The sequence below is a fragment of the Marmota flaviventris genome, chromosome 17, assembly GCF_047511675.1.
Source record: "Marmota flaviventris isolate mMarFla1 chromosome 17, mMarFla1.hap1, whole genome shotgun sequence".
Taxonomy (NCBI): domain Eukaryota; kingdom Metazoa; phylum Chordata; class Mammalia; order Rodentia; family Sciuridae; genus Marmota; species Marmota flaviventris.
This window is the reverse complement of record NC_092514.1, coordinates 12,692,812-12,716,998: the sequence shown is the minus strand read 5'-3', so window position 1 is coordinate 12,716,998 and position 24,187 is coordinate 12,692,812. Positions and strand designations below refer to the sequence as shown.

At 50.9% G+C, this 24,187-nt stretch overlaps 1 protein-coding gene across 2 annotated transcripts in view; it reads left to right on the top strand.

Moving 5' to 3' along the window:
• The first annotated feature begins 1,951 nt into the window (after positions 1-1,951).
• The window catches only part of Pemt (phosphatidylethanolamine N-methyltransferase), a 77,915-nt gene continuing 55,679 nt past the window's right edge, over positions 1,952-24,187 (top strand). The window contains exons 1-2 of one of the 2 annotated variants that reach the window (XM_027921478.2): positions 1,952-2,123; positions 16,283-16,386. In XM_027921478.2, coding sequence (XP_027777279.2) covers positions 16,294-16,386 — 93 coding nt within the window. In that variant the 5' untranslated portion in view covers positions 1,952-2,123; positions 16,283-16,293. Of the gene's footprint in view, positions 2,124-16,278; positions 16,387-24,187 lie in introns of both variants that reach the window. The other variant, XM_027921477.2, reaches the window with a different exon arrangement.

The following is a 24,187-nucleotide window of genomic DNA, read 5'->3' as shown; positions in this document are numbered from 1 at the left end:
TGGGAGATTGGTGGACTGATGGGGCCGTCTGGAGTTATCTGGGTCGGAAGGGCCTGGGGTGGTTTGATTAGCACCTCCTTGTTTGCTGGGAGCTACTTCATTAACAGTTCTTTAGGATGGGTTCCGGGCCTTGGGGACATTCACATGTCAATTTTCCAGGTGTTCTGGTTTCCTGGACTCCATTCTCACTAAGGTCTCCATTTTCTTTATTGTTATTAGACCCGGATTTTTTTTTTTTTTTCTTTAAATCTGGCTTCAGGGATGTAGTTCAGTGGCAGAGCATCCCTGGGTTCAATCCCCAGTTTAAAACAAAAACAGAACACTATGATATCTGTTATGGACAGAAAATAGATTCTGAGTAAGGAAATCTTCAGGTTTTACCCAAAGCTACCCATCAGCATATGTTAATTTTAGCAATAAAAGCCCCTTTTAATGACTTCTGGGAGTGAATACAACCACTGTGGCTTCTCATATGGTAACTTGGGTAAGTGGGTATCAAGAATACCCCTGTCCAAGAGTGGTGCAGGCTACCTCCATAGATTGTAAACCCCCATCACTTGGGGCATGTAAATAGATGTGACTTTTCCATTTGCCAGGGAAGGTGCAGAAGAAATTCCAGCGAGCAAGAAAAGTTGGCCTGGATTTCTCTGAAAACTCTGAGATCTGGGTGCTTTCAAAGGGCCCAGGCAAGGATTTCTGACCATAAGTATCTGGCAGGAGGTTTTTAACTCTGAACAATTCCAATCACATTTTAAGATCCAAGTCTGGCTTTTTATGAGGTGTTTACTTTTCACAAAGGGAGACTGGTGGGGGTGGGGTTGGGTTGGGGATAGAGGATGTGACCTGGCAATTAGCTTTCTTTGTTCCCAGATAAAAGCTTAAAAAACAACAAAACAAAACAACAACAACAAAAATCAAAACAAAACAAAATTTAGAAAAAAAAAAAGGAAAAAAAGAAAAGAGTGTCTATAGGTCAGAGAACTGGGGGGCTTTAGTGGTCATGTGGTGGACATAGGGGATTTAGAGTCATTCTGCTGGGATGGGGAGCTCCCTAGAAATGGTTCTGACCCTAGGAGGCCCTGTTTGGATACCCTGAGCAAGGTAAGGCTCCTGATCCTTTTAACAGTGGTCATTCAGTCCTTGAGACCTGTGTACCCAGTCCTGTCCATGACCAATGCTTATGAAGCACTGGTCCTGGGTCAGTTCCTGTATGAGTTTTACTTGTATGTATTTCCATCTTCAGAGAAAAGGGCAAGCAGCCCTCAGTCAACAGAGCAAGTGCAAAGCCAGTGTCCTTCCTGTCTCCTTGGTCTGCCTGCCTCATCCTAGTTATGTTGCAAAGACTCCAACCACCTGTGTTAACAGAACCCACAGCTCAGAGGCTGCACTGGAGACCCTTCATATTGGCAGGAGACGACAAGGACTGGTATTGCATTGCTCCCCACAGTATTCTCAGCACACAGACTTGAACGAGGGAATGAATGAAGGTTGAGCAAAGATTCTGATGGCAGGAAGCTGTGCCGGGCCTACACGACCCGGGACAAGGGACAAGCGAATCTCCGAAGACAGGCGGAGGGGTGGGAGCACGAGCTGGCCAAAGTCAGCTCAGCAAGTGGCTGAGCGAGCTGCAACTTATACCTATGTCGGGCGGCCCCTGGCTTCTAGACCCACCGCCGCCGGCCAAGGCCAGGTAGGCCAGGTCAGTTGGCGGGTCTGATGCCGGTGCCGGGGACCAAAGAGACAAGGCTGTTAGCCGAATCCGAGGGAAACTGCCGCGTGGCCCCCTCGGAACCTGACAGCTCAGCAGCTACCGTCCCTGGGACTTGTAGTCCTCGGCTCCTCGGGACGCCGTCGTTGAGTTCCGCCAAGACGCGAACGGGAACTACATTTCCCACAAGGCCGGGAGAAGTTGGGGTAACCGAGAAAGCGCCCCGGCTGGATGCGCCTTCCAGGTGCGATGGGGCCGCTTCCAGGAGCGAGCGGCCGTGCGAGGCCCCGCGCGTTCTCCCTCGTGAGGCGGCCCGCGGGTTAAAGGAACCGCGAGCCGGGGAGCTGAGACTATGAGCAGTTCGGTGGCGGGGCCGGACTGCTGCGGAGGCCTCGGCAATATTGATTTTAGGCAGGTACTGACTTAACCCGGCGGCCACGAACCCCCGCGGAAGAACTGGCAAGGCCTGCGGAGTGCGGGCGGGCGCCGCCTCCAACGCTTGCTGGGCGGGGCCACGCTTTTACCAGGCGACGGGGGCGGGACGTGTTGGGCGTGGCAGCTTGATCCCAGAAAGTTGGCTGGTGGGCGGGCACGTGTGTGCGTGAGTGTACGAGTGTGCCAGTTGTGCATCAGCCCCAGATTTCGTGTCAGAGGGTGGGGAGTTCCGGAGGTTGTGTGTATGCAAGGATGTCTCTGAGATTATGTAAATCTTTGGAATTGTAGGGGCAGAGTTACTCTGAGTGTGTGCCTGGGAGTGCATGCATGACTGAGGCAGTATCAACGAGTGTGTAACTGTGAAGGAGGCTGAGCCTGTGTGTCTGGGGGCATGCTGTGTGGACGGCGAGAGCATGTGGATATTTGGGAACCGTGAGGATCCCTGCTCCCCTTCCATCTCGGCAGCCACCAAGAAGTGTTTGGAATACTGACCCCTCCAAGCACTGGCCCTGAAGGGACTGCAGAGCAATTCCTTCCTGGAAGGGGGGGGGGGAGTGTTGTATTGGGATGAGGATGGGGGAATGGGTCCTGGAGCCTGGGGACTTGCTTGCCCCTCTGCAAAGTCATGGCCAGAGAGTTTGCCTTTTCTGCCATCTTTCCAAGCTCCTGGTTCAATGGATTTTGCTCTCCTGCAAAATCTTTGCTTCCTATTAGATTGTTCATTCACTTTTTTTTTTTTTAACCAACCACTCCTTTTTTTTTTGTTAGATGTTGATGGATCTTTATTTTATTCATTTAGTTATATGTGGTGCTGAGACTCAACCAGTGCCTTGCACTTGCTAGGCAAGCGCTCTAGCACAGAGCCACAACCCTAACCAACTCTTTATGGTTATCTTCCAACTCTTTATGGAAGCTGTAAGATCTTATCTAGTTTATTTGCTCCCTTCCTGCATTCCTCACCTGTGTTCTTATTCATTCCTTCACTGATACAGCTAGCATTTCTTGAGTGTCTTGTTCTAGGACAGCAAGGATGGGTTTTTAGGCCTGGAAACAAAGAACTGTTCTCTGAAGGAGATAAAACTGGTCAATGGAGAGAGCACCTGGTGGAGAGTCCCTATCTGTAGTGAGGTGATTGGGATCCCAGCAGGAGTGATAAACCAGTGGGGTAGGATTTCCTGCTGGAGGCTAGCAGGTGCACAGGCCTTGGGAATAAGAGGAAAGCTGGTTGTTGGCCCTGAGGGTGTTCAGGACAGTTGATGTGGACAGGAAAGGAAAGCAATAGAAGATAGGGAGAAGACGAGTTTTCTTGTTTTAGTAAATTTGTCATTTAAGCATAATATCCAGGTGGGTGAGTGGCAGGTTGTATGTGTACACCTTCTGTATCTTCACGAGGTGAACCTATTTATTGTGACCACCCAGAGCAAGATAGGTCATCACCAGCCCCAGGAAGTACCCTCAGGATCCTCCCTGGGGAAGACTGATGTCATGTTTGATGGAATCCTTAAGAGTCTTCTACCATCAATGGCCATTAGAGACTCACAGAGCTGTAATTCATCTTTCTTCCTATTGCAATGCTGGGGATCAGTTCCAGGGCCTTGCACATGTTGGGCAAGTGCTCTACCGCTGAACTACATCCCCAGCCTCTATGATTTGTGTTTTCTACCCTAATACATCACAGATAGAAAGGGCACTGGCTGGAAAGGGGGCTATCATCTTCAGGGTGGAATGCTAGATGGTGGTTACTGGCCTATGGTGGGGGAGTGGAAGCCAAGCCTGTGTTGTAGACCTGGAAAGGCCAGAGGTGCAGGGGTAGGTGGTGACGATTACCTGGCGTGTGTGAGGAGGGCTTTTCTGCCCCTTTTCCTTCCCCTCCAGAGGGGAAGGCTGACAGGGCTGTGTGGCTAGAGACTGGGCGCATTAGGGGGACAGGTCAGGGTGACCCTCGTTGGCTAACATTCTGTTTTTTCCACCGCTGCGCTTTTGGTTCACTTAAGCTTCCTGTTGCCAAGGGATTTTTTTTTTTCTTAAAGAAACAGCAACAACTTATATAACATTATGTATGTGTTCTGTGGTTGCTTTCCTTCAATCATAGTCTCTGGGTTTAAAATATGCCAGTTCCTGGCCTGAGAAGACTTTCAAGAATTTTCTTAACCCTGTGAGCATCTGAGCTGTAGGTTCTCAGTGCTGTCAATGGAAACATCATGTGTTCCATATATCATGTAAACTTTGGGGCAGGGGTTAGCTAGCTCAGTGGAAGAGCCCTGGCTTAGCATGAATGAGGTCTGCCCTGGGTTTGATCCCCAGTACTGCAAAACAACAACAACGTTCTTTTTTAAAGCAGCCACGTTATGTAAAAAGAAATAGAAAAAAAATAATTTTACCAAGATACAGTCTACCTCCTGGATCTGCAGTTTCTGCATTCAAGGATTCCACCAACCACTGATTAAAAGCACATACAGAGACTTCTTTCTTGTCATGATTCCCTAAACAATCTACATAACTAACTAAATGGCATTTAATTGTGTTAGGCTTTATAAGTCATCTAGTGATGATGATGTAAAGTATGTGGGACGATGCTTGTAGGTTACATTACACTATATATAAGGGACTTGAGCATCTGCATATTTGGATGGCTTTAGTGATGCTGGAACCAATTTTCTGTCAATATTGAGGGACAGCTGTATTTTACTGCTGTTAAAATATATATGTTTCATCATGTGGCACTATAAGCACTCCATAGTCACATGTAGCTGGTGGCCGCTACACTAGTGCACAGTGCACCTGTTTGGGAACTTCTATCCCTTAACCAGGTGTCAGCTGGCATTGTAATCTTGGTTTTGCAATTAATTCATCATTAATTAATTATCAGTATAAAGATGGACCCCAGCGCCTCACACATTCTAGGCAAGTGCTCTACTTACTGAGCCACTCTCCCAGCCCTTGGTTTGTTTTTAATGTAAGAAAGTCACCCATTGGAGTGAGGAGTGTCTACTGCAGACTCATTGACTGAGGCCTTTTTTTAAAAAAATATTTTTGTTTTAGTTGTAGTTGGACAAAATACCTTATTTTATTTTATTTATTTTTTTAATATTTATTTTTTAGGTGTAGATGGACAAACACAATGCCTTTATTTTTATGTGGTGCTGAGGATCGAACCCGGGACCTGGGACCCGCCCGTGCTAGGCGAGCACTCTACCGCTGAGCCACAATCCCAGCCCCCTTTATTTTATTTTTATGTGGTGCTGAGGATCAAACCCAGCGCCCCGCATGTGCTAGGGGAGCACTCTACCACTGAGCCCCAGCCCCAGCCCCAGCCCCAGCCCCAGCCCCAGCCCCAGCCCTGAGGGCCTTCTTTTTGCCCTCCCTGCTCTGAGATCCCAGAGCCTGCATTTCAACCTGTCAGCTACATGCAGCAAGCTGGCCCGCAGGTAGCTGGGAGGAAGACCTGCCCATTTGTTGTCCACAAGCAAGGGCACCTCTAGGACTTAGAGGATGGCCCCAGAGGGGAATGCAGGTGCTGGCTTCCTGGGGTACCGAGGCTGGCAGAGCACCCTGAGCTTCTCAGAGCCAGGGCATGGTCCAGGTGGTCCTGTTTCAGGTTTAGCCATCAGGGCTCCTCTGCCCATGGGAGCAGGTGGATGATGATGTCATGAACTCAGGTGTCACAAAGGGCACTTTAATTTCTTGATCTGTTTGATGCCGGTAGGAACAGTGCTACAGCAAAGTCCAAAATGAGATAAAGGGTCTGGAGAAGCATTATAAATTATAAAGTGCAGCACGATTTGAGGGTGGTCTTCAGAAGGCAAAGGCCTTGAATGCAGGGAGTTGAGAGACCCCGCCACCTGCACAGCCCCCCTTTGCATTAGGCTCAGTTGGGTGCACCACTGGAGACCAATCCCTTTGGCAGATACGGGGCGTCTTGACTACAGTGTCAGCCAGCTTCCCGTCATTGTGACAAAATACCCGAAATAATCAATTTACAAGGAGGAAAGGTTGATCTTGGCTCACAGAGTCAGAGTTCAGTTGATGGTTGCTTGTCCCCGTTGCCTTGGACCTGGAGTAGCACAGTACCTCAATGTGGTAGCCCGTGGCAGAGGAGGCCCACTTTCTTCATTAAGGCCAGGAAGCAAGGACAGACAGGAGGGTCTGGATCCCCATGTTCCCTTCAAGGCACAATCCTAGGGACTTGATTCCCTTCCACTAGACCCCACTTCCCAAAAGTTCCATCACCTCCCAATAATGCTGTAGGCTGGTGACCTGGCCTTCCTTCATGGGCCATTGAAAGTCCTCTCAAGGAAAGATGTTTGCCTGTTACACAGTTGTTTAAAAAATCTTTTGCTTTTATCACTTTAGTTAAAATTATATTAGATGGCTTGTTTTGTGGTATTTCCAAGGACATACAGTTTGCCTTTACACATATACACACCTGCTGATTCTTTGAATTGGTCAAGACAGACCAGGGTTGAAGCTTTCCTTTGCTCTTTGGAGTTGGGCAAGTCACCTGAAGTTAAACTCTCGGCGGCTCCTGTATCCCCTGCTGCTGTTGAGATGGTGATATGGTTTTTCATCATTAGGCTGTTCACATGGGGAATCCAATAGATGTTTTGGGTGTTGGACTAGCTCTGAATTCCTGGGGTGACCCCCACGGGGTCCTGCCATGTTATCCTTCGAGTATCAGTCGCAGTTTTCTTGTAATGTCATTATCTGGTTTTGGTGTTAGGGTAATGCTGGCCTCATCCAGCAAATGGGGAAGTGTTCGCTCCTCTTCCATATTCTGGAAGAGATTGTTGGAATTGCTATTATTTCTTCCTAAAATGTTCAGTAGAATTCACCCAGTGAAACCATTGGTACTTGAAACTACTGGGGCCTGGCACATTTTTGGTGTGGGTGTGTCAGGGTTTTAAAGGATGAATTCAGTTCCTTTCATAGATGGAGGGCTATTTCTTCTTGAAAGAATATTGGTAGTTGATGTCTTTCAAGGATCATTTCATCTTTATCTGCATTATTGAGTTTATGGGTGTAAAGTTGTTGATAATTTTCTCTTATCATTTTCATATTTATGAGGTCAGTAGGGAGGCTCCTTTTGATTTCTGATTTGGTAATTTATGTCTTCTCTCTCTTTTGATCAGTCTGCCTAGAGGTTTACTGATTTTACTGAAAAAAAAAAAAAATCCAAAAAAACCCCCAAAACCTCCCTCCCTAAAAGACCCAGCTCTGAGTTTGACTTTTTTTCCCCCTGTATTCTATTTTTTCAGTTGGATTGGTATTTGCTCTTCTCTTTTTTATTTTTCTGGATTTAACTTACTTCTCTTTCTCTAATTTCTTTTCTCTTTTTTTTTTTTTTTGTACCAGAGATTGAACTCAGGGGCACTTGGCCACTGAGCTACATCCCCAGCCCTATTTTGTATTTTATTTAGAGACAGGGTCTCACTGAGTTGCTTAGTGCCTCGCTTTTGCTGAGGCTGGCTTTGAACTCGGGATCCTCCTGCCTCAGCCTTGTGAGCTGCTGGGATTACAGGTCTGTGCCACTGCGCCACTCTCTAATTTCTTAGGGGCAAAGTTCACATTGCAGATTTGGGATATTTCTTTACTAATATAAGCTGTTCCCTCTCCACCTGGCTGGAGCTGCAGCCCGTGGTTTCTGATACATTGCATTTTCATTCAGTTCAAAAATTATAAAACCGTCCTTTGAAACTTCCTGTTGGCCTGTGTATGTACTCTTTAACAGATATCTTTGTGTAACCGGTTTCTCATTTAATTCTGTTGTGGTTGGAGAGCTTCCTTTGTATTCTTTCAAATTTAAGATGTGCTTTGTGACCAAGACCCGATGTCTGTCTTGGTGAATGTCCCACGTGTCCTTGAGAAGCACATGCAATTGCTGTATTGTGGAGTATACCATCAAGGTGGATTTAATCCAGAGGCATTGTTCTTGTCTATTTTCTGTCTACTTATTTTATCCATCATTGAGAGAGGAGTGTTGGTCCTCAACTAAAATTATGAGATCTGTCTATTTCACCTGCTAATGCTGTTAAATTTTTAACTTTAAAAAAATTTTTTTTGAAGGTGGTGGGGTCTGGCTGTGTTGTCCAGGTTGGCCTTGAACTCCAGGGTTCAAGTGATTCTCCTGCTGTCTGTTTAGGCTTCACCTACTTTAATCTGAAAAGTAGGCAAACCTCCCTGGCTCACGTGGGACACATAGTGGTAATAGCTCACATCAATCAAGCTTGAATGTGCCATGCCATATACTTTCCTCGTGTTGTCTGTCTGATCTCCTTGACAGTCTCATGATGAAGGTTCTGCTATCATTTCCACGTCAGATAGGAACCAAAGCTCATGAGGTTTGCCCAGGGTTGCCTGCCGGGGTGCTCTATTTCCTGTCCATCTGTCCTGAGCCTCGCTGAAGCCCCTTGCTGGGGTTGGCATACTGTTAACTTCCCAGTGAAGGCTGCTGGCTTTTTGTTGTGGTCTCCAACCTGTAGTTGGGTAACTGTATGCAGTACCACCAACCTGCTAGTTTCTGTCCTGGGCCCTGGAAGGTACATTACGGAAAAGGGGCCCCAAGCTCACAATGCAGGAGAGGAGCTGAGAAGAGGTAGAGGAGATCAGGTCCCTCCTGGTTCCTACACCAGGAAAGGAACCCATCTGGACCCTTGATAAGGTGATAAGGGCATGAACCAACAGCGCCTGGCCCAGGACATGCTTGATGAATGAAGAATGACTTTACCAATCAATCAGTATCTCCACCTTCCTGAAAGGAGTTATGGATTTGTGGGGTTGGGTGCATCTGCATCCATTTCAGATTTTTTGTTGCTGTTGCTTTTCATTTTTTGTGGGGCTCGGGATCAAACCATCAATGCCGCAGGGCCCACCAGGACTGCAAAATTGTGCCTGAGGAGTCTCAGCCTCTTCTGCCTTTCCGTGCTGGGCCAGGCTGTGTCACTCACTTTCACCCACAGGCCTAAAACATTTTTTCTTTGAATTTAAGGTGGTGTTGGCCATTCTTTTTGTTTTCTTTTATGGTGGGACTCAGGAACACCTCCAAGCGATGGTTTTTCCCAGAACTATCCGCAGCTGACTGGTACTGTTGGAGATCGCTGTCACACTTTGACCTTCTCCTAAGCTGACCTAAACCTCCCCTGTTGTGATGGTCTTTGCCATCCAGAGCTTGCTTGCTCTCAAATTCCAGCCTTGCATAGACATGTGTTGGCTCTGCTTTAGGATGTGTGTCTTTTCAGAGGGTCCCCCTAGAAAGCGAGGAAGGTGACATGTGTGTTAAGGTGAAACAAACAGATGAAGGGAACAGACTGACCTTGGCACCATAGCACCCTCAGGCATCCAGCACTTTCCCACCTGCTCTTGTCTCTTCCAGAACATGATCCTGGGTGGCCAGTCTCATCACCCCGTTTCACTCTAGGGAAACCTGGGCTCATATTGGCAATGGGTGGTCCCTCTGGGGAACGGGGATGGGTGGAGCCCTGCTCCCAGCCCAGACTGTAGGTGCCAGGACCGAGTCCTTCCTCAGCCAGGTTGGTGGCCCCCAGTGCAGAGAAAAGGGTCTGGGTGTTGACTTCAGACCAGACATCGTCCCCCACTCCTACCAGGTGTAGGCCTGGAGAAAGACTCTGGCACGGTCTCAGGTCTGTGCCAGGCATGGGACTTGAATGGGACTAAGGCTGCCCAATAAACATGGCCTGAGTCTGCTGACAGCCAGTGGTGTGACATGACCTGACGTGATGATGGAAGAGGTACTCCTGCAGCCTGAGGAGAGGCAGGAGAGGCTGTGACTCCACAGGCACGTTTTGCAGTATGGATTGGTCCTGTTTGAGGCCCCTGTCCCCTTTCTGGGCAGTCCCCACCTTCCTCCTGTCCTTTGATGTATATGGCACATGCAACAAAGTGGTCAGTTGTTTGCTTGCATGAGATCGATGTGACTTTGACTCTCCTGGGCCCCTGCTGTTTGTTTGGATGTCACAATGTGGCTTGCACCTCAGGTGCTGTTGACCCACTGCAAATAATTCCCTGACAGCAGGACATTGCTCGGAAGAGTCCCCAAGGGCCCTCAATGAAGTGAAATTGCTATGAGCCTCTTCCTTACAAACCTGCAGGGTTTCCATCACTGAGCCCATTCATCAGTGACCCTGGTGACCTGAGTTATCCCTGGAGCTCACCTGACATTTCCTCCTGGCTCTGGTAGGTCATTCCTCTCCTTTAGTCAACCTCTGATGTCCTTGCAGCCTGTGACCTTGAGGGGGAGTTACTGGGTAGCAGAAAGCTGGGACTTGTGCTGCTTGAATGAGGTGGCCCACGGGCTTGGGGGCTGCCCAGGGGGCCACCCAGGGGGCCTCTGACACTTGCTGGGAGGGAGAGTCCCGGCACACCCCTGCTCTACTCATATCTGACGGGGATTTTTCTTCCTGCTAATCCAATTTCAAGAGGGAGGTCCACCCTTCCGAGTGGACTTTGGGAAATGACAGTAATAAGGAAGGGATGTTGGTCTGTCCCTTCTGCCTGAATTCCACTCCCAACCGTTAGTCATTCTTTCCTGCTAAGCAGGTGCTTCTCTTAGCAGCACAAATTCTCAAGGTAACCCAGGTTACCAGATGGAGTCCCTCCTTCCAGGGGCAGGTTGACCAGGGGCATGGGACCTGGGTGGAGGAGGGAGGGGTGAAGCCATATGCTAGTTTTGATCAATCTGACCTTAATTGGAAAACCTGGGCAGATGTCAGTTGCTATGGGGTCAGCCAGGTTACTTGAGTGCCTTAGTTTCCCTCCTTTACCTGGGTTCCCACAGAAGTCACAAGAAGCGTATTTCTCCTTGCTCACTTCATCTTCTGTGAGTGCTTGGGACCAAGAAACACAGACTTGGGGGGGCTGGGGTGGGGCCAGAGCCTCCCCTAGTTGCTGAGACCCACACCTATGGAGCTTCTGTGGGGCTGGCTCTGCCCCTACCTGGAGGGTTGGGAGGCTTCTCCAAGCCCCTGACTCTCTTATCTGCAGTGGGAATGTAAACAACAGGACTTTTCTTTTAGGGTGGTTATGGGTTGCAAGAAATAAGGTATGTGCTCAGCTTACTGGCCACCAATTGGCATTAGTGACACCCACAGGCAGGATCATTTTGTTGATCTCTGATCCCCCCAGAGTAAGTAAGGGTCTCCTTTGTGGAAGCTCAGTGTTTGGCTGAAGGCATTGAGTTAGATTTGCAAGAGCAATTTCTCCCCAGGGCCTGTTGGGGAAGGGGGAGGGTTCCTACTTCTGCTGCTGAGGAGGGAGGGGAGGAAGTTCCCTAGCCCTGGAGAGGCCCTTGTGCCCCTCTCCTGTCACGTTTTCCTCTTCCTCCGTTGTTCCTCAGGCTGTCACCAGTGAGGAACGGAAGCCTTCCCATGCCCTGGCTCGGTGTCCCCAGACCTTTCCTGCTGTTCCCTTTCACCCAGCTGGGTGGGACTCTGCCCTGGAACTCTGCACTGTCCCCTCATTTCTCTTTGGCTTGTGTAAGAGCATTCTGGTTCTGTGGCTCAGGGTAAGGATCCTGGAAACCCCAGGGGGCACGAAGCCCAGTGCCCAGGGCATAGACCAGGCTGTTGGCACTGCAGTCTGTCACGGCCACCTTGTGCCAACCGGGTGAACTGGTTATCCTGGCACAAGTGTACATTCTTTCGGCTGCCACCAGCTCCATGGGCGCCTGAGAAGCTCCTGTGATAGCCCGAGCATGCCACATGCTCAGCTGGAGCCTGGCATAGTTAATCAGCTACCAGGGCATCCCCAAGGATCCCCCTGGGAGGCGCATTGCCTGGAACCCTGGGCTGCTTCCTTCCCTCTACTTCTCTTGGAAGGAGGAGGAGGAAGAGGAGGAGGACGAGAAGGGCATCTGCCTCACAGGGGATAGGAGGGAACATATTTTCCTCTCTTCTCTCTCTGCTTAGTGAGAAGTGACTGCAGCCCCCTGCAGATCTTCCCTGTGGGGGACTGCTTTTCACCAAAGGGTGGGAGAACAGAAGAATAGAGAATTCTGGTTTAGAAGAACAGTGGTTCTTTAGAGAACTCACCTTTTAAAGTGCATTCTAATAATCAAATCTTCATCCATAGAGTTATTAAGTAAACTCCTGTGGGTTATTATTTTTATTGTTGTTTTTTTTTTTTTTTTTTCCCTAATGATGCTGGTGCTGGAACCCAGGACCTTGCATGTGCTAGGCAAGCACTGTATCACCGAGCTGCGCCCCTGGCCTGAGCTGTGGTTTTGTGATGCACATCTGTAATCCAAGTGACTCAGGAGGCTTAGGAGGCCAGCCTGGGCAACTTGGTGAGACCTGGTCTCAAAAATTAAACAGAGCTGGCAGGTCGCCTGGCATGTGTAAGGCCCTGGGTTTGATCCTCAGCACCACATAAAAATAAATAAATAAAATAAAGGCATTGTGTAAGAGAGAGAGAGAGAGAGAAAGAGAGAGAGAGAGAGAGAGCGCGCGCTGGGAGGTCGCTCAGTGACAGAATACCCTGGGTTCCATCCTCAGTACCGCTAGTGGCCACTCATGCTGCGTGTGAGCTTCTGTGCTTGTGATGATTCAGAGGGCGGGTCTGGGTCTCTGAGGACCTTGAAGGCCAGGGCACAGACCCCAGTTGTCTGTCTGTGGGGAGCAGCAGGGAGGCCAGTACATGGAGATGCATGGAGGGGACAACTGGGGAGAGTGGCATTGGCAGGGGGGCATGGGCAGTAGGCTTCATGGTGGACCTGGGTCTTTAGGACGGAGCCCTAGCCACCTCCCTGCACCCTGCTGCTCCGCTCAGTCACCTGCTACCCAGCTGTACAGCTAGGGATAGACAGGCCTCAACCAAGGCCCTAGGGTGGCCTTGAAGAACTTTAGCCCCTGAGATTCTAGCAACCTCAAGAGGCCCCGCCCACCCCCTGCCCCGGCCATCCCACCCCCCATCCCACCCCGCCAGCAGCCCCAAAATGAGTCTTTATGAAGCACAGTGTTTGGGTGATGGGTGAATCCAGGTCCTGTGGCCTTGAAAGAGGCCACCCCCTGAGTCCAGAGGGATTTGTTCCTTGTTACTGCCTGCCTGGTTGTCCACCTACTTGCAGAATCCCCACAGGGGCTGCTCTGGCAATGTCTTATCTCCTTCCAAAGACGGATGGGAGCAGACCATAGGGCTACTGAGCTGGCGAGTCCCTTAGAGATGGCTTAGCTCTCAAGTCTTACTGATGGTGAACTGAGGGCCACTGGTCACCAAAAATTTACTCTTTGCATCCGTCAGTGGGTGGGCTAATATTGATTAAAAAAATTTTTTTTTAGTTGTAGATGGACACAATACTTTTATTTTATTTTTAAATATTTATTTTAGTTGGACACATTTTTTTATTCTTTAATTTTTTATGTTTTTTTTAATGTTTATTTATTTATTTATTTATTTAATGTGGTGCTGAGGATGGGACCCAGTGCCTCACACATGCTAGGCAAGCACTCTACCACTGAGCCACAGCCCCAGCCCTTGATATTCAAAAGCATTACAATTCTTATTATACGTAGAGCACAATTTTTCATATCTTTGTATATAAAGTATGTTCATACCAGTTCATGTCTTTATACATGTACTTTGTTTTTCTTTGCATTACAATTCTTATTACACATATATACCACAATTTTTAATATCTCTTGTTTGTATATAAAGTATGTTGACACCCAATTCGTGTCTTCATACATGTACTTTGGTTGATGATGTCTATCACATTCCACCCTCCTTGCTAATCCCCTGCCTCCTCCCCTACCCTCCCACCATTCTGCTCTATCTAGAGTTCATCTGTTCCTCCCACGGTCCCCCTCCCTACCCCACTATGAATCATCCTCCTCATATCAGAGAAAACATTTGGCATTTGGTTTTTTGGGATTGGCTAACTTCACTTAGCATTATCTTCTCCAACGCCATCCATTGACCTTCAGATCCCATGATTTTATTCTCTTTTTTTTTTTTGATTTTTATAATCAATAAAAGAATAGTCCATGCAGATGTAGTAGTGCATGCTACTACATCTACTACATCCCAGTGACTTGAGTGGTTGAGGCAGGAAGATGGCAAGTTCAAAGCCATCCCAGGCAACTTAGTGAGACCCTGCCTTAAAAAAAAAAAAAGAACTGGGGATGTAGCTTAGTGGTAGAGCACCCTGAGTTGTTGAGAGCCCAGTAACTAACACACACACACACACACACACACAGAGTTGGAGCTACTACATCAGGGATAATGATTAAATAATTGTGATGCATGTACAATAAAGACATAAAAGAGGGTGTCCTGGGTGAGAGGTAGAGGAGAGAGGTGGGTATTGAGGGATGGGTAGGAATTTGTGAATGGGGTCCAGAGGGACAGAGGGCATTCCAGGCATGTGCAGAAGTCATTGCGAAAGAGTCTGCCTGGGTGATTGGGGTGGCAGGTGGGATCAGCCAGGCTGTGGAAGGTCTGAGTCCAGAGGGATTTGTCATTCTCAGAATAATAATAATAAAGTATAAAAATAATCTCAGGAGGCATGACTCTTCCTTCTGGTGGATGCTGGAATGTGGGAGCCATGGGTAGGTGAGGAGGCCTGGGTGGGGGTGGCTTTCAGGAGGTGAGGCTCCATCAGGGAAGGCTCTGGGGGAAAGGCAGGAGGCCACGGAGAATATACTCCTAAAATAAAACATTGTAGACATCATGGAGAAGGTCATGATGACAACCAGAAATCGATATTGAAAGTGTCTTACCATTCCCTCGTCTTGCTTCTGGGCCCCAGGGTCTCACTGCAGGGGATCATTGCTACCAGGGGACATTTGGTTGTCACATGGGGGAGGAGCTGCTGTCATCTGGTGGGAAGAGGCCAGTAGTAGGGTGGGGGACTGCCGAGCATCCCAGAATGCACAGTGCAGCACCCCCACACTGGAATGACCTGGCCCTAAATGCCAACAATGCAGAGGTTGAGAAGCTCTGCTTCAGAGGCAGCCAGTATCACGAAGTTAGTACACCGTGTTCTGATCTTTTTTTAAAACACACACAGAGAAAGAATATTTAATACTATATTGTGTTGTTTTCTAAAAATTCTAAAAATTTGTATCTGCTCTGAATGCTGCAACTCGCTCTTTTTACTTGGCTTTATGTTTCTGAGAAAGAGCATGCTGTCACATGTAGATGTAACCTATTTAACTTCTGTGGCTTAGCTATTTTATACATGGGTCATGTTTTATTTCTTCATTCTTCCGCTGATAGGCACTGAGATTATTTTTTATAATTATTATTATTATTTTTTTGCTGTTCTGAGAATGAAACCCAGGGCCTACCACAGAGCCACAGCCCCCACCCACCTAGATTGTCTCTGACTGTTCCTGGTCATTTTCGCTGGAAGCTGCCAGAAACATTCTTGCACATGCTCTTTGCGCTGTGTGTGGAATTCCTGGGATGTGGGGACATACCTCTGTGGCTTGCAAGACCTCTCTTGTGCCCTTAGCAAGACTTGAGGTGGTCTCTCATTAAGTCTTTCCTGTGTTTTTCCCCAAAGTACTGGGGATTGGACCCAGTGCTTTACTCATACTAGGCAAGTGCTCTACCACTGAGCCACACCCTCAGCACTTTTTTTCTTTTTAAATGTTTTTTTGAGACAGTCTTTCTAAGTTGCTGAGGCTGGCCTCAAACTTGCGATCCTCCTGCCTTAGCCTCTTGGGTAGCTGGGATTATAAATGTGCACACATTACAATTGTTTTAATTTCCTTTTACTTGATTTCTAGTGAGGATGAGCATTTCTCCTCATGTACTCGAGTTTTTCTGGGGCCTCTGAGAGCCCTCATCCCGGAGGGTCCAGGTGGCATCCAGTTCTGGTGTCTCTTCCTTTGAGGAAGCTTCAGAGTCACGCATCTGCTCCTCAGCACCCATGCACACCTCTGCAGCTGCCAGTCTGGCTGCCCTCCCGACAGGGCACGACACAGTTGATTAGGTTTCGGCTTTTTATCTTGTTTTATGAGACTGCAGCGTGGTAACCTTGGCTGGGCTGGATGTTCCCAAGCCTCCCAGCGTGTTCCCAGAGGATAACTTTGTCTCTGAGTTCTGGGGGCTCCCGGGTCCTGGCATTCTCTGGGCGGTGCTGGGCGGGCCTCCTGCTGACGCCGGCTCTGTCCCTGCAGGCAGACCTCTGCGTTATGACCTGGCTGCTGGGCTACATGAACCCCTGGGATTCCAGCCTTGTGGCGGCTGCCCTCACCATCGCTTTCAATCCTCTCTTCTGGAATGTGGTAAGTACCTTGTGCCTGACCCCGTCCAGCAGGGTGACCTCGCACGGAGAGGATCACTGTTGTCCAGGCAGATGGGTGACTGGATAGCTCTGTTATGCCCTTCTCTACCAATGGTCAGCACCCCGTGAAGGTACACTGGGAAGCTCCTTGCCTTGCAGGCCCAAGCAGCAACTCAGCCGCCAGGCCTGCCCTGGGCTGACGTCAGGGTGGCCAAGGGCAGCAGGACTGGCCCTCTTAGCACCACAGGCCCTGCAGCAGAGAGCTGCCTGGCGGTAGGACTTCACGTGTGCCCCCCCTTTCCTTAGTAGCCATCATATTCAGGGAGTCGATTGCTGGGGCTGCAGGGCTCCCTTCCCTCTCTGCCTTGTCCCACTATCAAGCCATTTTCTTGTGAATCCCCCTCCTCCAGGTGGGCTCCATAAACATTGCTGTTCCCACATGTGGCTTCCTGTGAAGTAGCTTGCACGGCTGGGGTGGAGGTGTGGGTGGCAAGGACAAGCCGACCGGGACTGAAATCAGAAGACAGAGCTGGATGTACCCTATTCATTTGTGGGCACCAGGGGACACATCCAGAGGCCTGAGGGCTCTGTGGCAGGGCCAGGGTGTGTGGGCAGTGGGTTCTGGGCCCGTGGAGCAAGGTGTGGGTGCGGCAGGCCATTGGCTCCTGCAGTGTCCCCACCAAGATTGCAGATTAAGCTTTTGGGGTGTGTGGCCCTCTCTCCTGTGGCCATCTCTGGAGGGCTGTTCTGCCCCATATTGCCGAGCTGGTGGTCCCAGGGCTCAGCCAGTGCTCGGCCCACTGATGCAGAGCTGTGGACACCCTGTGATCACCCTTGAGGCTAATCTACAGAAGGCCAAGATCCGCGTCAGCAACACACTGTTCCCAGTTGTTTTCATTTAAGGTGAGCCCTTGGTCCCAGGGCAGAGCACGACATGTTTTGCATCTGGTTTATGACTTGGGCCTTTTCTCCATCTGGGGAGAGTGGCAGTGTGTGGGGGCAGGGCCAGTCATCTTAGAGTGGCCACATTCTGAATGTGCTGTCCCTGTTGTCCTGAACACACTGGCCCTGCTTCAGGAGAGGGTTTCAGAGAGGGTGGTCTAGAGGTGGGACCAAGGCCAGCGAGAAGAATGACATCTCCCCTTCCTTTTGAGAAGCCTTGGTTTCCGAGTGTGTGGCTGGATGTGCCAGAGTTGGTCCTAATCTCCGGATGTGGCCTCCCCAGCAAGGGTGGGTGTCTGTGGGGCCTGGCGCCTTAGCCTCGTCCCTGCTGTCCCTCACCCCCTGTGCTCGCTCTCCACCTGTGCACGCATGGCCAGAGAGGGTAAAGATTAGGCTTCCGGCCACTAGAACTGTGCGAGAAGACCCTTCTGTCGTTTTTTAGCCACTGTGTTTGTGTCCATCTGTTATAGCAGGTACAGGAAATGAATGCAGGGTCAACAGGCTGTTGATCCCACCTAGAAGATATCGTGGCCCTAAGTAACTGGGGTGTGTGGGTGTAGGTGTGGGTGGGTGTGTGCATGCTCCTTCCTGTCCACAGCCTCTCCCAGGAGAAGACTGCTGGGCTTCAACAGCTGCCCGGCCTCCCTGTCCTCTGGCTCCTACAGGCCTGGCTGACCAGCAGTTGTTTGAGTGTGTGCTGGTCTCCTCACCCTGGGGACTTGGGCAGCCAAATGTCCAGTGGGTCTTGGGGTGTACTTGGCCATTTTCTGCTGGCCCTTCCAACTGTGTGCTCTTTTGCACACTTCATTCTGAAGCTGTGTCATGGCCCCCAGGGACATCCAACGTAGCAAGGGGTCAAGGTGCAGTAAGATTTGAGGCAGTTTCTTGTCTGTGTGTTTGTCATAGGTGGATTTTTTCCCCCCACTTTGGTCATACGTTTTTGATTTGCCTCATTTTTTTTGAAAAAATTATTCACTGGAACAGATTGTGGTCATTAGTGGTAGAAAGAACAAACTCTTCAGAGTTGTTTCAGAATGAGAAAGCGACATAATGTTTACGGTTCAGTGGGCTGCTCCCCTGGGAGAGCCATGGAATGAAATCTGGAGGCAAGAGGAGCTGGGATGAGCAGGGCCTGATGGCGCATGCCTGTGATCCCGGCAGCTCAGGAGGCTGAGGCAGGAGGATTGCAAGTTCAAAGCCAGCCTCAGCAACTTAGCGGGGCCCTAAGCAACTCAGTGAGACCCTGTCTCTAAATGAAAAAAAAAAAAGTCTGGGGATATGCTCAGTGGTTAAGCACCCCTGGGTTCAATCTCTGGTACCAAAAAAAAAAAAAAAAACAAACCAAACCAAACCAAAAAAGCACAAAGAGGAGCTGGGGTGGGGCTGGAGCCTGTCTCTGTGATGAGGTGGTGATTGAAAATCCACCTTGAGAAATAAAGGAGTCTGGCTGTGAAAGCACTGGAAGAACTATTTGTTTATTATGTGGTGCAGGATGGAACCCAGGGCCCATGCATTTTAGGTGTGCACTACCACTGAGCTTCCAGCCTAAATCAGTTACTAAATTCTAATGATGGCCGATGTCCAGAGGCCTTGTCACAGACAGCCATCCCACTTGGTGCATTTCATGTGGGATCTCTGGACTTTTACAGCACTGCTGTTATATCCCCTTTGAAGGGTGGGGTTTGAGGAGGATGTTAGTCAATTTAAAAAAAAAAAAAAAAAAACTTTTGTCGTTTATAGATGGACACAATGCTTTTATATTATTTTATTTTTATGTGGTGCCAAGGATTGATCCCAGTGCCTCACACGTGTTAGGCAAGCACTCTGCCCCTGAACCCCAGCCCCAGCCCCTTAGTCCATTTTTTTGTTGCTATAACAAAATATCTTGAGGCTGGGTACTTTATAAGGGGGTTTATTTGGCTCACAATTCTGGTGACTGGAGGGTTCAAAACAGCATGGTGTCAGCATCCTGTTGAGTGCCTCCTGGCCGCAGAAGGGGAAAGAGCTCAGTGCTGAAGGAGCCAAGCTGAGGAGTGGCCTTACTTTTTACAGCCTGTTCTTCAGAGAACTAACTTGATCCTGCGAGAACTATATCGGTCTCTTTTCAGGGCATTCCCCAATGACCTGGGGACCTGCCTTCCATTAGACGCCACCTTACAAAGGCTCCTCACTTCCCAACACGGCCACACTGAGGACCAAGCTTCTAGCCCATTAACCTTCGGGGAACAAAATCCAGTCATAGTCAAACCATAGTACAGAGGTTCATTTGTTCTTCAGATATTTCTTGAGGGCGTACTTGAGGGCCAGGCACTGTCCCAGGCTTTGGGGTGCACCTTCCTGACCCTTATACAGTGGCATTCTGTATAAGAATATATAATACACATACATCCCTGCTACTTGGGGACATAGCAGGCTAGGGACAGAAGGATAGGAGGGGTGGTCAGGGAAGGCCTCTTCAAAGGGATGACTTTTAACCTGAAACTGGACTTCCACGGGAGGGTCCCCCCAGGTGCCTGAGGAAGAGCTTTCTGGTCAGAGGAGACAGCAATGCAAACTCGGAGGGGGGGCAAGAGCATCCACACGCACTGGCCTCAGAGGGAGGGTGGAGGGCAGGTTGGACAGGTGGCAGTAGGCTGCGGGGAGGCTCTGGGGTGGACTTGAGCTGAGAGCCACACTCAGCAGCAGGACCTCTGTGGGGTTTTCAAGGGCGCTGGAGTGGAGCTGGGGCTGGACCTGCAGTTGAGGCCCAGGTGCTGGGGACCCAGGAGTCCTGTTCTAGGCCACTGCCTGGCTCTCTGGGGCTGTGGCTGGTGGAAGTGTTTCCGCAGCCTTGGGCAGGGTGGGCTGCCCTCTTCAGCTGCAGCACCCTGACACGGGCAGTCTCTCATCCGTGCCCAGCGCCAGTCCTGTTCTGTCCCCACCAGGCCTCTCCTTGTACCCTCCTCACTGCACACGGCCAGGCTGTGTCCTCTGCTCTCTTACCCCCTTCAGAGGGCTATTGCTGCACCAAAGGGGGCTTTTCAGCCTGTCTTTGGCTGAGTCTTTGGGGACAGTTTCTCACTGTGGCCTTGCTGTCCTTAACATCAGGCTCTCTGGGTCCCTTGCTACCTCCTGGCTCTCTTCTGCTCCTGTGTCCTTTTCTTCTTTTGCCTGATGGCTCCATGCTGGGCAGTTACTCGCTGAGGCCCCACTGTGCGCCAGGCCTTGTGTGTCCTTGGCTGGCTTCCCAGGACAGCCAGCAGTCTCTCCTCCCTGGGCACAAAGACACACGGAGTGTAAGCTGTGGCGGGGGTGGGAACGAAGGCCAGGGTGCTGCCGAGGGGCCAGGGGAACTTCTCCTTCTGTTGCCTGGTCTGTCACCCAGAATCTGCTCCCAGACCCAGGAGCCCAGGCCCAGGCTCTGTGGCTGCGTCTGGGATTCTCCAGGCCCCACAGGAACCTTGGCCAAGAACCCCCTGATATGCTGTCCTTTCTGTCTCCACAAATGCCACCTCTCTGGGTGCCAGGGGGATGCCTCGACTCCCTCCTCCCCCCGTCCCCTCAGTCTGCCCTCACAGACTCCACCTATCAAGAGATGCCACCACCTGCTTCAGGCCCTGCACCCATCAGCCAGGTCTGTGCACCCTCCAGCCCATCTCCCTCTAGTCACCCCCAAGTGTCCAACGCTCAAAGGCCCCCTGCCTACCAGGAGGAGGGGTCAGTTCTTTGCCTGGCCAGGGAAGCCCCTCAGCCCTTACCTGCTCCCTCAGTCATGCTGGGTCCCAGCCTCCTCCTGGGTGACCTGTCCTTTCTCATCCAGGGCTCCTTGGAGACCTGTGGTAACCTTTGTCAGGTGTCCTTTCTCCACCCTGCCCTCTGCGTCAGGGTCTACATCATGCACTGTAGGATACTCAGCAGTGTGCCTGGTTTCTGTCCACCAGGGGTCAGTAGCACTGCCTCCAGACATCACCAGGTCTCCTCCCAGGGCACAGTGGCTCAGGTGATCTGAGTGCCCACCATGTACGTCCCATGGCACAGCTGCCATGGCTGGTGCCACAGTTTACTCCTTACCAACCCCAAGAGTGTCCCAAAGTTCCTGCTCTACTTCGTGTCCCCCTTTGGGTGTGCTGTGCCCTGGGTAGCAACTGCTGCCTGACCTTTTGTATCAGGGAGGGCCCTGCACTGCCTATCCTTGGCACCCAGTGCCCAGTACCGTGCCTGGCACAAACAATGCTCAGGCAGTGTTACTGGCTTCACGAACCTATCTTGGGCTCCTAACCAGGGGAGGGAGGGAGTCAAGGCATCCCTCTGGCATCCTGTGCCAAGGTCCACCTCCATTTGGGACATTTGCCTGTGCACCCCCTGGCTTTGCGAAACGGTTGGGATTGCAGGGAAGGGAAGCACAGCAGTGGCTTGTAATAGGCACAGTCTGGCACCCAGGAGAGTAAGCCAGGACGGCCCTGCCAGGCCAGGTCCCGAGCTCCTCCCGGGGTCAGAACCCCTGGGAGCTAGCGCCTGGGGTCTGAGTAGTGTTCTTGGGCTCCTGATGTTTGTGAGAGTAAGTTGCACACGTCTTGGTGTCTTCACCACCAGAGGTTTGCTTACCACAAACGTCCAACCAGTGGAGACGGCACGTCTGGCCACCATGGCGAACTGAGATGGAGGGTTGGAGGGGGCAGCGCTGGGTGTTCTTTACCTCTATATTAGGACCCCCAGGGAGGGGTAGTGGTGCCGATTAAGACTTCTACCTGGGCCACAGGTGTGGAGAGGACCGAGAGGCTCCCCCCACTGTGGAACGTCCTCTTAGAGAGCTTTGCTTGTGTCCCTCCATGCCTGCGTGGCTCCCTCCTGGCAGGACCAGCCCTGCCTCAGGGTCAGCCTGCAGCCCCCACCTCGAAGCTCCCTCTGTCCCAACATGCCCCCGCCTTGGGCCTCTCTCTGAGGCGTGTGGAGGCTTCAGGTGCTCACAGGGGAGTGTTGGCTGCCGTGGGTATGTATCCCAGTCGTGGCCCTGCAGGTGAGGCCCTGTGGGGGTGGCAGGCCCTGTGCCTGCTCTAGGATGGCCAACCTGCCCGCTGGCCAGAGGTACTCCTGAGTGCAGCTCAAGAATCCTTGCATCCCCAGAGCCCTGACAGTTGGGCCAATCAGGACCCAGGGTCACGCTTGATGGAGAGCTAGTTTGGGAAGAGGTGGCCTTTTCCTCCAAGAAGTTGCAGAGCTAGCTCTGCTGGGCTGATGAACAGGGTCTCCACAGTGGGATGTCTGGCCCCCTGGTTCCTGTGGTCCTGAGCAGGTGGCCGGGGCTTGGGGGAGCTTTGGGGTGGCTGGGCGGCAGGTGGCGCTGTGAGCAAGGGGAGGTATGCTTTCCCTGGTTCCCAGGAGTGGGGAAGAAGTGACAGTGAGGTAAGAGGAGGTGACATCAGGGAAAGGGTGACAGCAAGAAGGAGGTGACAACGATGGAAGAGGAGGTCACAGTGATAGAAGAGACGGTGGCAGCAGGGACAAGGAGGTGGGGTGTGGTCCTGGGCCGTGTCCCTGTCTGCCCTCGCCCTGCCTTCCCCCCCCCACCTCCACCTTCATTGTGCCTTTGCTGCTGCCGCCTGCATTTGTGACCCCAGACGCCAGCCTGCAGTCTGTGGGTGTCAGCCCAAGACCCCTTGTTGTTCACATCCCCTCTCCTGGCCTTGCTGTCTCCATTTGTAAAGCGAGACCCTCCAGCTTTGAAACACTGTGATCCCCTTCTTTACTGAGGCCCACCCAGGCTGGGGTACCCTGTGCTGGGATGTTACTCTGCCCTCCTGGAACTGGTAAGATTGGACATCCAAAGTGGAACAGGAAAGTCAGGATTTGTTTGGAGCTCACTGGAGGAGTTCAGGAGAGGTTGTATCCAGGTCCTAAGTTGGGGGCGAGGGACATGGGGTTTGTAGAGGGGATGGTGCTTCTTGGCCTTGGATTAAGTTGACCCAGGCTTTCTAGAGGAGAGAAGGGTAGATAAGAGTCCAGGAAACAACAGAAGGGGAATGTGTGAGGTTGGCAGGTGGGCAGCAGGCCCTGAGACCCCTGAAGGAAGACACTGAATGCTGGTCTGCAAACGGGTTGTGTGCCTGAGACTGGAGGTGGTGGTGGTGGTGCTGGGTGTGTGTGTGCACCGCACACATGTATGAGTGTGTCTCACTCAGATGGGCAGTGGAATTTGGAGGGGGCGTGAACCAGACTGTCAGGATCCTTGCTCCCATCTGGCTTGGAAACCTGGCTCCTGGGCATGGCCATTACCCACTGGGCTCGGACCCTGTGTTTCAGGAAGATGTGCTCCCGGGCCAGGGCACGTCTTGCTGGCTGGTTGGCTGGGGTGGCCTGCAGCAGTGGGAAGATTTTTCCCTGAGTGTGGCCAGCTGGCTCGCTGAGCTTGAGAACTTGGCTCTGGGAACACTAGTTAGCCAGCCATTTATCCCTTCACACTGATGTCACCTAAGGCACTGAGGCATGCCCAAATGTCCTTGATCCCTACCTGAATCTCACTCCCTGCTGAATTGTTCCAGAACTAATGGCAGATCTAGCATCAACCTCAATTGCTGAGGACTGGCCACTCTTTGTCAGAAGAGTCCCAGCCTTGCCCCCTAACCCTTAATGTTGGTTCAAGTGTGAGATATCCAGGGTATATGAGTGTGTGATCTTTTTTGAGCCAGGTGCAAACATGTGATTTTACGTGCAAACAGCCCTGCCCACCACCCCGCAGGCCATATCTCCTCTGAATGGAGAGCCACAAGGGTGCCGGGAGCCAGGGCTAACTTTAGAACTGCAGTGTCCGAGCAACGTGGTGGTAATGTGGTGATAATGTGGTGATGTGTACAGACGAGGTGTCTCGAACTGGGTCAGCTCAC